This window comes from Hylobates moloch, unplaced genomic scaffold, assembly GCF_009828535.3.
Source record: "Hylobates moloch isolate HMO894 unplaced genomic scaffold, HMol_V3 SCAFFOLD_15, whole genome shotgun sequence".
Classification (NCBI taxonomy): domain Eukaryota; kingdom Metazoa; phylum Chordata; class Mammalia; order Primates; family Hylobatidae; genus Hylobates; species Hylobates moloch.
The window spans coordinates 61,739,140-61,753,508 of NW_026652290.1; the positions used below are offsets into that span (position 1 = coordinate 61,739,140).

Consider the following 14,369-nt stretch of genomic DNA (forward strand, 5'->3'; position numbering starts at 1 on the left):
ATTTTGCCCAACTGTAGGTTAATATAACTGATTTTCGCACATTTAAGGTAGGTTAAGCTAAGCTATGATGCTTGGTAGGTTAGATGTATTAAATGTGTTTTTGACTTACAATATTTTCTTTTTTTTTTTGACTCTAGCCAATAAACTTACAATATTTTTAACTTACTATGGGTTTATTAGGACATAACCTCATGGTAAGTAAAGAAGTGTCAGTAACATGAACAACAGAAGAGCAGTTACCTCTGGGGAGACACAAGAGATTATGATGGATAAAGAATAACCTAAAAAGTTCTGTGGTCCCAGTAATATTCTATTGACGTGGGGGTAGTGATTACATGGTGTTAAGTTGATAACCATTTGATAAAATGTACATATACATTTTATAAACTTTTAAATAATTTTATAACAAATTTTAATGAAATAAATATTGAAAGAGATGTGACAGTGAGAACCAAAAAAGTCTTATTTCTAAGGATGATCAAAAGAGATTAAGAAAGGATGCTATCAAATCCATTCAAAACTAACTTTAAAAATCACAAAGAAACAAAGGCAATTCTGTGTCTGAGAAGAATTACATATAAATCTGCTTCATGGCTGATGACTGGGCTTCACTCTTCAATTCACTTAGTAAACACTGTTGAGTCCTACCTTGTGTCTGGCACTGTGCCAAGGCCTGAGAGTACAGGAAAACTTAGTGCAACCTCTTAGGTTTCTCTTAGCACTAGGAACCCCGCTGATTTCTAATCTCTCTTGGGATAAAAGGTTTAGCTGACTTATTAATTGGAATACAATCTCAGGGTAAAGAAAAATCTCAGTTCCTAATAAAAAGTTCAAATAAAAGGTATGCAGGATTATCAGGTGCTGAGCTGAGTACACAATAAAGTTTATGCCTCAACTGAGAAAATACAGGGAGAAAATAGGTGCTATTTATTTTCTCTAAACATAATAAACATGAATAGACAACGTTTATTTTTCACATCAGGTAAGGGGAAGACTGAAGAAGTCATTAGCATGAATAGAATCATAAAATAAGGATTTAAAAAAACCTGAAGAATAAAGGTACAACTTAAACAAGACTTCTGCTCTTTGCTTTTCAATAAAGGAGACCTAAAGTGATATGATCTCTGCCACCCAACTTGTTAACCCATTTCTTAATTTCCAGACTTAGCTCTGAAAAATAAAATTTACCCAAAAAAGACAAGGATTTGCCATTAGTGAGATTTTAAACATCACGCTACAAGCTTCAAAACTCAAAAATAGATGTTTCCAAGTTAGTGTAGTTAGGGAAAAAAAAAACCTTAATGTTCGCTTACACATAAATTAAGCCTCAAATACAGAGCCACTAATCTAATCCCAACTCCATATCTGGTTTAAACTTATTCTCTGGATTAGAACTCCTATAATATAGCCATATTCTGAGCAAAGAAGCCTCAGTTAAGAACAGAAAACACCACTCATAAATATGAACCCACCAATAAGGAATTTTTTAATTACTTAGAAATGAAAATTAGTAAGAAATTAAAATTAATAAGGAATTAATGGGGAAAATAGAAAGATGAGACTTGGAATCACACTAGTCTCCTCAATTAATGTTAATATCTCTCAGAAAACTCATTAAAATGAAATTTAAGTGACGCCCAGAAACAGAAAGGTAAGAACATCCCAAGAAATAATTTTCAATGACCAAAATTCAAATTTTTACAACTTGAATTTAGATGAAGCATGTTTTGTTAATATTAATCTGGCAATCAGATTCTCAAATGATATGTTATGTATTTTAAAATTAATGTTTGTTAATATACTTAAAAATTTAGGTACCTCTTAGAGCAAATGAGAATGGAATCTGAAGACTGAGTACCAAGATCTGCTACCTACCAATAATGCAACCTTGAATAAGTGACCAAACCACTTAGTCTCACTTTACCATTGCCAACTTCACAAGACTTGGGCAAATTAAAGAAAACAATATATGTGAATAATATTGTATGGGAAGTGCAAAGCATGGGAAGTGCAATTTTTTTCAATCTACTACAAAGACTACGTTTGACGAACTAATAAAATATCTTTTATTCACAGTACAGAAAAAAATTTAAATCTACAAAAGCATAGTATAATAAAGTCTTAGTTCTCTCCCTCAGTTTCAAAAATTATCAACTCAAGGCTAATCTTATTTCTTCTATTTTTGACCTACTCTCTCTCTTCCTTGACTATTTTGAAGCAAGTCCCAGACATCATATCATTAACTTCCCTAAGGGCTTAAATTCAATAGCCTCTATTTAGTTCATGTACAGGTATGGTATCCGAAGTCTAACAGAGAAGTCTGGGCTAGAAACATGGATTTGAGCAATGAAACACCAGCAATGAAATCAAGATTTGACGCAATAGCTCTGGATGAGGTCAAATATTCATGCTTGAGAAACAAGAAGGTAGATTATCTGGGTGCTCGTTCATAAAAAATACAAATAGACATAAAGCACATCTCTTCCACCCAAGAAAGAAACCCTATGAATTTACAAAGGCCTATAGATTTTTTTATCTTATGATTTAAAGTGCTTTTCTCCCTTAAAAAGTGTCCCTATGTAGTAGCAGTAACTATTCTAAAAGATTTAACAAATCCCCCAAACATGAAGATATATTTTATGCAACATCAAATTTAAACACTGATATTGTAACCAACAACAAATCTACTTTTCAAAGTATTTGTTAAAAACTTGTTGCTCCATGTATATTTTATTCCTTGCAGTGTACAATCTTTTTAATTTCTTTTGTATATTTCACAGCAAAATTTTTAAAACAAATTTTAAAAATATGATTCCTATTGAAATAGCTATGATAGATGATGTATCTCACAGCATTTAGAGCGCTGAACATACATGAGAATATTTGTGTACTGAAAATGTTTATACATTCTTTAGACACCAAATGTTTTGTGCACTCTTTAGAAGCTGAATCAGAGATCATTTATTCTTACATTTTATTTTTTACCCCGAGTGTAAAGATTAGTTATGATCTATTTATATTCCAATCCTGAAAATGTTTTGACTCAAGTTCCTTAAATCCTAATTTACAATCCACTTTAAAAGAATTTCTAAAATTTTCTAAAATAGCTTTCATAATCTGTTTAGTAAAGATGAACCTTCGAAAAAAAGTATTTGTGACCATTGGAAAGGAATGCAATTTTGTCCCTTTAGTTATATTAGTCACCAAGTAAAGGATTCAAAGGAGGTAAAAGAGGCACAATTTTTAGAAACACCATAGATTTCCAATGTTTGAATGTTGATGGACCATTATTGATTAAATGAAGCCTAAGTCCTATTTGGTTAGAAAGAACTCCAACATATTTTAAGCATATCCCTATCTTTCAAGTAATAGTTTTAGAAACAAAAGTGTACAATTTCATAAATTAGAGTGATACGTATTTTCGTTTCAAGCACACTATATACTTCTTTGCTCTATTTTTTTTCCTAAGAAAAAAACTAGATATATTTAAAAGCAGTGTCAATTTTGGCTGTATCATGTAACTGCCATTTCACCTAAATTACTGGATTTTTTTGGCAAATATTTTTGATTTTTAAAACTTTTGAGGAACTGCACCTAATGTGTTTTAAGTAAAATCTAACTCAGTTTTAAAACATGATTGAAGAATCATTAGATCAAAATGGCATGTTCCCCTCCTCCACACACACAAAAATTCAATTCTTTTTTCAGATATCAGTAAATATCAACAGGATAATTAACAGGCATAATTGCTTTCTCAGGAACCATCTACTAAACACAGCCAAAAAAGCTTCTGGTTTTCAAAAAAGTACAGTCCAGACACCCAAACATTTATTTAAAACAGATTCTTTCCTTAATGAAGATGTTTTCTTGTTGTCAAATAGGCAAGACATTGTTATTATTTAATATTCATTTAAAATGTGTTGGGTTTTAATTCAAGTATTGTTTAATATAAATATTTCTTGAGGGTTTTTTTCATTTTCATTTTAAACATGAAAATGCATGGGGGAAGGGAGAGAATGTGTGAGAAATACAGAATAACTTGTTGAGAACTTATTCTGTTTTTAATTAGGGAATTTTACAAAAATATCTTGTTGCTGTTCTTAAATTAATTCCGCATCAGAAGCCAAGTGATTTTTTGGTTTTGAATAGTAATGATACAGATTCTCTTTACCAATAATGTATATAATAACAACATTTATATATCAGATTTTATTTCTTTACCTCTAAAGAAAACCTTAGTGCTTGTCATCAGGCACTAATGACATCATTAACATTAATTAATTCTGCCAGAGCGAGTAGTGAATTTATATTTTCACAATTGAAAAAAAATCACGATTTAGCTGTGGAAATTGCTATTTTGCACAAAATACATTAAAAACTAGTAATTTTCTTTTGATACAAGAAATGAAACCTCTCCGTTTTTTGGTCTCTAATTTAGCAGAAATGAATTTGCTGACATCCAGCGTCTTAAGGTTTTCACCTGTTTTTCTTCTGAATCAGATTCCCCCTTACGTTTAATACCCTGTAGCTTTAAGATTTTTTTCTCAAAAAAAAAAAAAAAAACCCCAAACCCACTAATGAATTAGAGAAACATTGTCTCTATATATCCTCAATAACTGGTATAAAAAATTACAGAAAGGCTCAACAAACGAGGTTACTTCACCGAATCTGTTCAGAACTTCAGCAAATTAAAGCAGTGCCCTTGAGAGAGTTTTAAGATTAAAAGCAATCTTTAAAATGATAAATATGACCCATCCCCTAACCTTAAAGCACTTCACACACGTTCGTCTAAGAGTAGACTTTTTTGTCCCTACAGTATAAGCAGAGAATACAAGGTATGAGTAGAAAACGTCAAGTTTTCGTTGACCACTCAAAGAAAGAAAACTGTCGACGTCTGAACTTTGCTAAATTTTCGCGGGTTGCTAAATCTCCTGAAGTTGCTTCAATTCTAGTTGCTCCAATTGTGTCACGAACACTCAAACCCAAACCGAACAAACTTCCTGGACAGAAGGGCGAGCTGAAGTCGGTTCTCAGAGAACCTGCCTGTCAACAGGTGGCCGGCCCGGGGGTGGGGGTGGGGGGGACCTTCCGCGTTCCCGCCGCCGCTGCCCAGGGACTCTCGGCCAACGCCAGCGCCCTCACCCTGCCGGGCCTAGCCACCTCCCGCCGTCGCCCGCCGTCCCCCGCCGCCCCCGGTCCGGCGGCGCACTCACCCCACTCCCCTACGCTCCAGCGTCCCGGCAGCCTGAGGTGGCGCCGCGGCCCGGCAGGCCCTGCCTGGGCGCCTTCCCTCTTCCGGTTTCCACTCAGCGCCGTGGGGTTTCAGCACCTGCCAGGAGGCCCTGGGAGAAGCACGTGCCTCTTTTCGAAGCCTCGTTCCTCGGGCGGGAACTCCAGCCCGGCTTCGGTGTGCCTGGCTGCCAGCCCCTTCCGGCCCTGTATGCAGTTGCCGAAGCTTCTAGACACCCCCGAGGGGCCGGCCCACGGGGTCGCATCTGCCCTTCCTGCCCGCAGCCGCGACCGAAAGTGTGAAGCTCTGGCACGTCCCAGGCCGAGTGGGGTCAAATAACAACTGCGACGACACTGAGGCCCAAGGGTTTGGGTACCTTGCTCCGGAGGCCACACAGTTGTCCAAACGACTGCAAAGCCGGGTCTCCTGGTTTCGTTCCATTTAGCAGCCAAGAGGACTTCTGGGCCCCACAGAGCTCGCCTCAGGGAGCCGCGGGCCTCGAGCGGCATTGGCAGCTGATGCCTGAGCCAAAGCCGCCCTGGGGCCGCTACGGGTAGGGTCACTGAGGGGAGCGCCCAAAAGGCCCTGCAGCCCGGGTGCCCAGGCCAGTGCGGCGCAAGCTGGAAGCCTCCTCGCCCTGGCCGCCTGCCAGTTCTCCCCGGCACGTGCGGGGTCCGCACCAGAGATGACACGGGGCACCCCGGCAGGTCAGGCTTGGCCCCGCATTTCACCCAAGGCGCCGCCTAAGGGAGACCCTGCGTGGCGCGGGCCGGCCCTGCCTTCAGGCCTGGCGTGCCAGGGCGGCGCCGCTGGGCCAAGGGCGGAGGGGCAGCGGCTGCGCCCCTGTGGGCCTCTGCTGAGTCGGGAAAGATGGTTTGTTGGTGTGGGAAGGGCGCGCCCGAACCTGGCCTACCGAATCCGGAGGGAGGACGCGGCCGAGAAAGCTTTCCTACAGCCGGGCTCGCAGCCCTGCGACCCCGCTGGGCGCGGGACGCGGGAGGGGTCGTTCTCCGAACCCCGCTTCACGGTGTGTTCTCAGGTCTCACACTGAATTTTTTAAAAATAGGGGATGTTGGTCACTTCGCAGGAAACTTTTCGTTGTTTCCTTGTTTCCTTCCCGCCCGTGAACAAGTTGGGCAGATTCATGGCCTTACACCCATGAGGTTTCAGGCCAGAGTCTGGACAGTTCCAGGCTCTGCATTTTCTGGGGGAGGATTACCCCCCACCCCCGTCTTCCCTCAGAGGGAGATGGAACTGTCCTTCCTGACCCCCAGATGCAAGCCAGGCGTCTTCTTCCCCTGCCAAAGTGAAACGCGTCCTTGTCGACTTTTCCAGGTTATGAGTTTGTATGTTTTAAAGGAACTTTACAATACGAAGAAAGGTAATTTGGCTGCTTCTGGCAGGAGCTGAGGGCTTAGAGGGACATCTTAGCACGTGGAAGGAATGGCTCGGATTCCCCAGCCGCGGTGAAGCCACCCGGGACAGCTCAGCAGCAAGGAAGGTTGTCTGCTGCCAACATGCAGGACACGGATCAGTTTTTTGTCGTTTTGCTTTCTTTTCCTTTTTGGCTCAGCTCTGAGAGCATTACAGAGCTATCCTTTCCCGCCTCCCGACCCTCTTCCCCTCCCCCTCTTCTTTCTGGTGCAGGCAATTAGGGTGAAGAAATCAGTGCCAGGCTCCTGCCTCTGAAGAGAAAGGAATTGCTTCGGGAATTGAGTCCTGACACCTGTCTCTGTCCTGGATGGCGAGGGGGGAAGCGGGGTCAAAACGCCTGGGGGAAGAGGCCAGGCTGACGCGGAGGGGCGTGGTGGGGGTGGGGGGAGACACTCCCTAAGCGAAAGTTTCTGGGGACTTCTCTTGCCAAGTCCTCCAGCCTCATCCTTTGGCCTCCAGCTTCACGCAGGTCATTAACACGCGGGTTATTAACACGGAGTTTCCCTCGCCTTTAGCCCCCCGAGACCAGGACCTGGGGCTGGAATCAGAAGAGCAACACTGACAAGCCGTTCATTAATTTGCATTTATTTTCGGGAATTAATGTAGATAAAGAGGAGGAGGGGGACTGCCTTACATTTCAACAAGTAATTTGTGATCTTCACATCAGACAAATCAAATTTACAAATTACTTTCCCACCTACTGGACGAAGCGGCCAAAGCCAAAATTGATACACAGGCGCACGGGCTCTCCGCAGATTTCGGAGAACGAAGGTGCACTAAAAACTCACTAGACAAAACAAGGGTGTTGAAAGAGAGAAGCCGACAGAGAAGTTGGAACTGGGTTTGGGGCCTGGATTTGTTTGTTTTTCCCTAATGCTGTACTTTTATGGATTTTGTTTTGTTTTGTTCCCTGGTTTTGGTTTTCTTGTTTTAGATTTGTAAATCGGAACTGCGACCCTGTGCTTAGACCGGGTGAGGGGTTCAGCCCTGCGCCCCTGCCCAACCCCCACCTCTGTACCCTGACTTGTCTGTTTCCTCCACACTTCGGATATCCCGCGCCCAGCTTCCTGAAACCAAGCGGTTCTCTTCAATAAATACACAGAGGGAGAAGATGTGAAGAGGGCAGGGCAGCTTTGCAACAACTGAAAAAGAAAAAGCGCCATTGATTGAGGAAGAGCAGAAGGGGGACGGACAGAGGGAAAATATTTTTTGCTTTTTTTATATATGTGTATATATATGTGTATATATATATGTGCTGTATATATCTTAAAGTTCTGTTTCCTGGCTGCTAAGACATGTTCAGTTCAACCAACCAACAGCAACTAAAAAGTTTAAGTGGTCCCTGGAACGGACCTGACTATGTACAGCGTTCCCGCCGAGGCGGAAGCTTGAACCAGTCCAGCGCAGGGCGGGGCGGGATGCGGCTCTGTGCGCGGAAGGCTGGGGGCGCGCTCCTCCGGCGGGCCTAGCCCTGGCGCGCCCAGCCCTGGCGCGCCCCAGCGCACTCCGCTGGGGCGGAAGAAACGCCGGGAGGCTCTGGCCCGCAGGCGTGGAGCAAAATCGAGGGCAGCTGAAGGGGCGGCAGTCTGCGCGGGAGAAACTCGTAGTGGTTTTGATTTGGAGTAGTGTGCGGGTGCTCCAGTGGGCAGAAACACGCCAGTTAGTGACTCCAGTGTCCAGAAAGAATAAATTAAAGTGTTGGGCTCAAACAGCGGATCAGAGCGAAGAGCCTCCGAAGGCTACAAGTGCTTAATAGCTGTTCAGAAAGATTGGAAGGGGAGGCTTAGGAGTTTAGTAGGGGCTGAAGGGGGGGAAATAATACATTTCTCCTGTATAGAATGTGTAGGCCAAGCCGAAGCACCGGTCCCCCCATCCAAGGGGCAGGGCGGGTTTGCACATCCCCCCAAGCAAGTGGCACAAAAATGGGGGCGGCAGTGCAGGCAATGGACATCTTTTTGGGGGGTGAAAATTCAGTTTTAGAGAAGTCGAGGCAAAGGCGGGCGGTGCAGCAGCAGCAACAGGATCGGGACCACGGAGGGCGCAGGTAGTTGCGTTTCTTCTCCTCTTTCATTGCTGGGCTCACAAGACCTGGAACCGCCATGAGGCTTGGTCCTTATAGTCCAGACAGTCGGGGGAGTTGAAGTTGAGTTTCCAGGCGGAGGAAGCAGCAGCGGCGCCAGGCTCCTTGTAATCCAAGCAGTCGGCAGAGTTGAAGGCAAGCCCCGAGCCACCGTAGCCTTGGTGGTGGTGGTGGTGATGATGGTGGTGGTGGCCTGAGGATTGGCTCAACGGGTGGTGCGCATGTGGGTGGTGATGATGGTGGCCCGCCATGGAGGAGGGTGCCATGGGGCTGAGCTGGTGCGGGTGGTGATGTGAGTGCATGGGCGCTAGGTATGAGCTGCAGTCCACGCCGCCAAAGTAGGAAGAGGAGGGCGTAGGGTAGCCTTGGCCGTAGCTGCCGCCCTGGCCGTAGGACATGGGGTAAGAGGCTGCTGCGGTGGCGGCGCCTGCAGCTACCGAGCGCTGCATACACGAGGCGTTGCTAGGCGCGGCCAGTGGCTCCGGCACCGACACGGACGCGGGCGCTGAGCCTGGCGAGATGGAGGCCGGGCTCCAGATAGATGAGGCAGTTGGTGTACTCAGCGACGACGCGGCGGCCACCGGGTTCCCACCTAGTCCCGCAGCCGCTGCAGCCGCTGGGTTGGCGGAAGAGCTGGACGCCGAGCTAGAGGACGAGGCAGAGCTGGACACAGCTGGCGGCGTGAATTGGCCACTGCTTTCGGAGCCCGAGCTCTCCCGCACTGGAGAGGACTTCTTCTTGGCTGGGCGGCTCTTGGTTCCGCTCCCGCTCTGCTGCTGCTGGCGGCATTTGGCACGGCGGTTCTTGAACCAGACCTGCAGTGGGCCGGATGCGGGAGAGTGGGTCAAAGGGAGCTAGGGCAGCTTGTTGCTCCCCCGCCCCGTGGACCCAACTCCCCGCCCAGAATATCGCAACCCTTTCCCACCAAGGCCTCCGCCCCTTCCTGTCTCTGGCCTGGCCAGACCCTGCCCCCTACCTGGGTTCCCAGCTCCTCCACCCTCCCCCATCCTTGTACTCAAAGCCCCTCCTCAGCTGGCTCCAGAGCAGGGATGCGCACCTCCCCACCCCTACCGCAACTCTGCCCTAGAGCGGAATAGTTCAGTCTGCCCAGCCAGAAGTTCTGCCATCTCTAAATTGCTGCTGTTGGCTGCTTCCGTGTATGTTTGGAGGCCCCGTGTGTGTTTGGAGGCCCAGTTTTCTACTAACAGAGCTCCGGCAACAGTGGAGAGGTACAGAGCCGAAGAATGTGGAACAGTCACCAAGTCTAAGGGCCAGAGCCGTTTCACTGAGCAGCTCCTGGAGGCCAGAACTGGGCAGGGCGAGTATTTGGGTGGGGGTAGGAGCAAGGCCAGAGGCTAAACAGAGGCAGTACTTAAACTCGGGAAGGAAGCCTGGGTGAGATTTCGTTGGCCCTTTGGCTCCAGGTGGGGAACCAAATGGAATGGTTACTCTTCTAGGAGAGCCCCAGCACATGGCACTGCATTCCTGGTCCCCCTTCTCAAGCTTTCGAGTAAAGGAGGCGAGACTCTTGAGGAGAGTTCTGAGTTAGAACCCGAACATTATCATCGGAACCCTTTCATCTCAAAAACAGAAATAAGAAAGCCGGCAGCAGGACTTTGCACTTAGCATCCTCTGTAAGCACAGGAAGCGTCTAATGAGACCCAGGCAGAGCACCAGGCTCCGGCCAATCTCCGCTCTTCCATTTCTAGGATTCCCGGGGTGGAAGACAAGGGCAGAGACAGAATTCAGGCCTCTGAAGGAAACTGCCAAGTCCTGGGGCAGGCGAAGAAGCAGGGGCAAGTGTCAGGCCCGCAGGGCGCTTTACATTCGGGAGCTTCCCTAGTCCTCCCGCAATTCTGAAAAGTACTTTCGATACCGATACCGAAGGCGCCCCAGGGCTAAAGGCGGAATCCAGGGCTCTAAGCCATTTCCTTTAACTTTTGCCCCCTTTCCTGGCTGGGGCCCAGCGCTAGGGGGAGTCCGAGAGCGGCTGCCCACTCTGTAAGCCCACCCCCACAGGATGGTCTCCTCAAGAGCCTTCCTAGACCTTCACCGAGCAGCCTCAGCTCCCCTACCCAGACCCTGGAGCCCGGGGAGTGCGCACCTGGACTCTAGACTCCGGCAGGTTGATCTTGAGCGCCACCTCCTCCCGCATGAAGATGTCAGGGTAGCGAGTCTTGGCGAAGAGCGCCTCGAGCACGTCCAGCTGTGAACGCGTGAAGGTGGTGCGCTCCCGCCGCTGCTTCCGCGGAGTGGCTGCGGGGACACGCGGGGACGCCGCGGGTCATTGGTGGCCACGCGGACCAGCGATAGAGGACTCAGGCAGGCCCCTGGCAGGCCCAGAGCTCGGCCTTCGCAAGAGAAAGCCGAACTGGGAATAAAAGAAACTCCCTCGGGCGGCCGAGCCTGAGAGGCCACAGGTGGGAGAAAGTGCAGATGTGCGACTAGAAGCCAGTGTCTCCAAGATTCGAGGGCTGCCCCTCTCTATGCCTCTGAGGTTAAAAAAGTAAGAGAAGTCTACAGTCTCCCTTCTTCTACATCCCCCCCTCCCCTGCGCGCGCGCGCGCACACACACACACACACACACACACACACACACACACTCTGGCTAGGGGACAGGGAGTGGGGAAGAGGTAGGCAGAAACACGACCTGAAAAACACTTTCGGAGAAAATAAATGAGGTCAAGGAGCGGGAGCTAAAAAAGAAACCCCGGCTTTGGCTCAAGTCGTCCTCTACAGCAGTGCAAAAATGGGTGCAGGACATCGATTTAGAGGACAATTTAATTAGGGAGGAAGAATACTACTTCAGTGCAGCCTGCCGCTTCGCATAAGGAAAGTTTGGCTCTTTCTGTCAGGGCCTAACGAGTATCCAGATTACTCATTTCATGTTGGGGAAAAAGGAAAAACACTAGCGGCCCCTGGGTAGCGAATCCGCAGGTAAATGAGCTCTGCGCTGGCGGTGGGACCACAACAGGAGAAAGGTTGCCGGTGACCCAGCCGGGAAGGCGCACATTGCGCGTTTTCTCAGCCCTGGCCACCTCCCACGCCCACGACTCTGCCCCGTGCGCCGGCAGTGGGCCCTGTATTGCAACCGGCTCCCTGGGCCTGCTCAGCAACAAAGCTTGCACTCAAACCCAACAGTCTGGGGGTCCCCAACATTTGAGAGGCTGAGGCAGGGTCGGGAGGGCTGGTGCTCACCCGGATAGCCCACGGATGGGTGCAGGAGGTCCATGGCGGGCCCGGCCAGGCCCAGCCCGTTCATGCCGTATGGGGGTTGTTTGAGGTAAGACATCATGCTAACAGCTGGGTGGAGGCGCCCCGACGGATCCAGGGGGCCCGGGGCCAGGAGCGGTGCAGGGCTCCCACCGCGCAGTCCTTCAGGGTCTGATGCGTCTGGGGGCCTGGCCTATGAAGACACGAGACACACGGAAACCGTCAATTGGAGCCACTTGGCTGCCAAGTCTTGCCCCGGGATAGACAGGGAAGGCAGGTTACAGAACTGCGCAGGGTGGTCAACTGGGATTCACAAGGCCTTAGCCCAGAAACCACAGCTGCTTTGAAAAGTAAAGTTTTCTGGGTCGTCTGGCTCTAGGGTTGGAATAAGCCAAAGACACTGGTAGGGAGTCCATATGAGTAAGGAGAAGTTAAAAGCAGGGCCAGGCTGGGGAGGTCAGAGCCAGAACCGCGGAGTGTACAAGCTCCCAAGTCCAGGCAAAATTCTGAATCCGGCAGAAGCCAGCTTCATGTTGCACAAGCAAACGTTCACTTGGTGCCCGGACGGCAGGCCGCCCAGAGCATGAGAGGTTGTTTCATTTTGTTTCACGTGTTTTCGAAAAGGTAGAGACTACAAAGGGCCAATGTGGAGGGCTAACTGCACCTCAACCTCTTGTCCACTTAGGACACTTGGTTCCTTCAAAGGTCTCCAGGGCTGCGCCCCTGCCCCGGGTCCCGCAATCACCACTCCAGCTGACCTCTCTGTGCCCAGCCACTGAAAGATCGCTGACGCGAAATCCCACCACACCTCAACCGCAGTAACGGGCCCAGGCCTCGCAGAGGGCCAGAGGACGCCGAAGGGGCCACTGTAGAGGGGGGCGACCCCAAAATGTGGCCTGAGGTCGGGAGCGCCTCAGCTGCGGCCAGCGTCCTTCGTTGCCAGCGCACACCCGGCCTTCTCTCTGCCCAGTCTGGGCTGCGGACCACAGGGTCCCAGCAGGGGGTGAAGGGTGACTGGCCTAGCACCTTAAAGGGTCTCGGGGATTTGTGCAGCCGGAGGGCAGCAAGTCGCGTGCTGCCATCCTCGTAGCTGAACCCGCGGCCCCAGGACACGGTCGAGAACAGAGAACTAGGCCTCAGCGGCGTAGCCCACGCAGACCCGAGCTGGGAGGTCGAAGCCTCGCCCCCGTCGCTGCCGGGAACCCGGGGCGCCACTCTCAGGGGTCAGGGAGGGGCGCTGGAAACTGGGCCTGGGGCCCTGGGGGGCCATCGCTACACCCCGCTTAGCGGGATCGCTGTGAAGCAAGCCAGGGACTCGGGCTAGGACTTTCAAGGAGAGAAGTTAGAGCTAAAGAAGCTCCCCCCAGCCCGGTTCCCGCCCCCGTCTTCTGGGACCCAAGACCTGGGCTGAGGGAGTCCAGCTTGTAGGAAGGGGACCGGAAGGGAAGCAGCCAGGGCTCTAGGGCCGAAGGAAAATGGAACTCAAAGCTGCGACGGCTTTGCGAAGCTGCAGCGTGAGTTTTCAAAGACTTTCTCCAAACTTAGCACTTCAGCTTGGTTACTTCGGAGGAGGCGGGGGAGGGGACGGCGGGCCGCGACAGCGCCCCGGGGTCCTCGGCTCACCAAGAGGGGAGCCAGGCCGCTCCCACAGCCCCGCCCACCTGCTGGGGACCGGGGAAGCCGGGATCCATTTGAGGAGGGGGAGGTAAGGGTAACCAACGCGCTCCCGGAGTCCGGGGTGGTCCCGCGGCTTTCTCCTTACCTGCCCTCAGCTGCCGGGGCCGTTCACCATCTACCTGGATCTCTCACAGAGACCCGCCGGGGCAGCCAACCTGCAAAACAGAGCGGCACTGGAATTACCCTGGCGGCTGGTCTAAGACCCCCGGGTTTCTTTCTTTTCCCAACTTCCTTCTTCCCACCTCTATCTTTTTTTCAGTGGCTTTGTGCGTGTCCCTCTGGGTTTCACTTTATTGCACAGACACTTTGTTTGCTAAGCCCCACACGTTCTCAGGACATTGCCTCGCCCGGGATCGCGCCGAGGGGCCGCAAGGGGGGGAATTCGAGGGGCAGAGTTGGGAGGTGGCTCGGCGTTGCCGCGGCACTCCCGGTGCAACGTGGAGGCAGTGCGGACTGGGAAGTCCTGCAGAGTCACTTTGCAAACTAAATAAATCAAGCGATTTACCTTGTCGGAGTGGCTTGTCTTGCTCGGTTGTTTAGGTGATTGGAAATGTAGCCTGATGAAGATTGATCACCTTTCTACTGCCCTCCCCGGGTATGTGAACGCGAGGCGAGTGCGTAACGGGGCTAGGCCGCCAATCGGGGGCCCCGCGCGGGCTGAGTGACAGGGAGCCGGGCAATGGCTGCGCGAGCCGGGGGTTACCTCCGCGCGCCCCCGCCCTCCCCCGCCCCCCA

At 49.9% G+C, this 14,369-nt stretch overlaps 1 protein-coding gene across 1 annotated transcript; it reads right to left on the reverse strand.

Annotated features, from left to right (window-relative positions):
* Nucleotides 1–7,233: 7,233 nt before the first annotated feature.
* OTX1 (orthodenticle homeobox 1) lies at nucleotides 7,234–12,150 on the reverse strand. Its single transcript, XM_032177000.2, has 3 exons — nucleotides 11,943–12,150; nucleotides 10,849–11,000; nucleotides 7,234–9,559 (listed from the first exon to the last, which is right to left on the reverse strand). Exons 1-3 carry the CDS (start codon nucleotides 12,037–12,039, stop codon nucleotides 8,744–8,746), a joined length of 1,065 nt encoding a protein of 354 aa, XP_032032891.1. The 5' UTR covers nucleotides 12,040–12,150; the 3' UTR covers nucleotides 7,234–8,743.
* Between the last annotated feature and the right edge of the window lie 2,219 nt (nucleotides 12,151–14,369).

Bases quoted from the DNA above. Each gene is read 5' to 3' on its own strand.
- OTX1 (XM_032177000.2), bottom strand. From the start codon at position 12,039: ATGATGTCTTACCTCAAACAACCCCCATACGGCATGAACGGGCTGGGC. The intron at 11,001-11,942 runs GTGAGCACCAGC...GTGTCCCCGCAG, and splicing joins CCCATCCGTGGGCTATCCGG to CCACTCCGCGGAAGCAGCGG. The intron at 9,560-10,848 runs GTGCGCACTCCC...GGCCCACTGCAG, and splicing joins TGCCGGAGTCTAGAGTCCAG to GTCTGGTTCAAGAACCGCCG.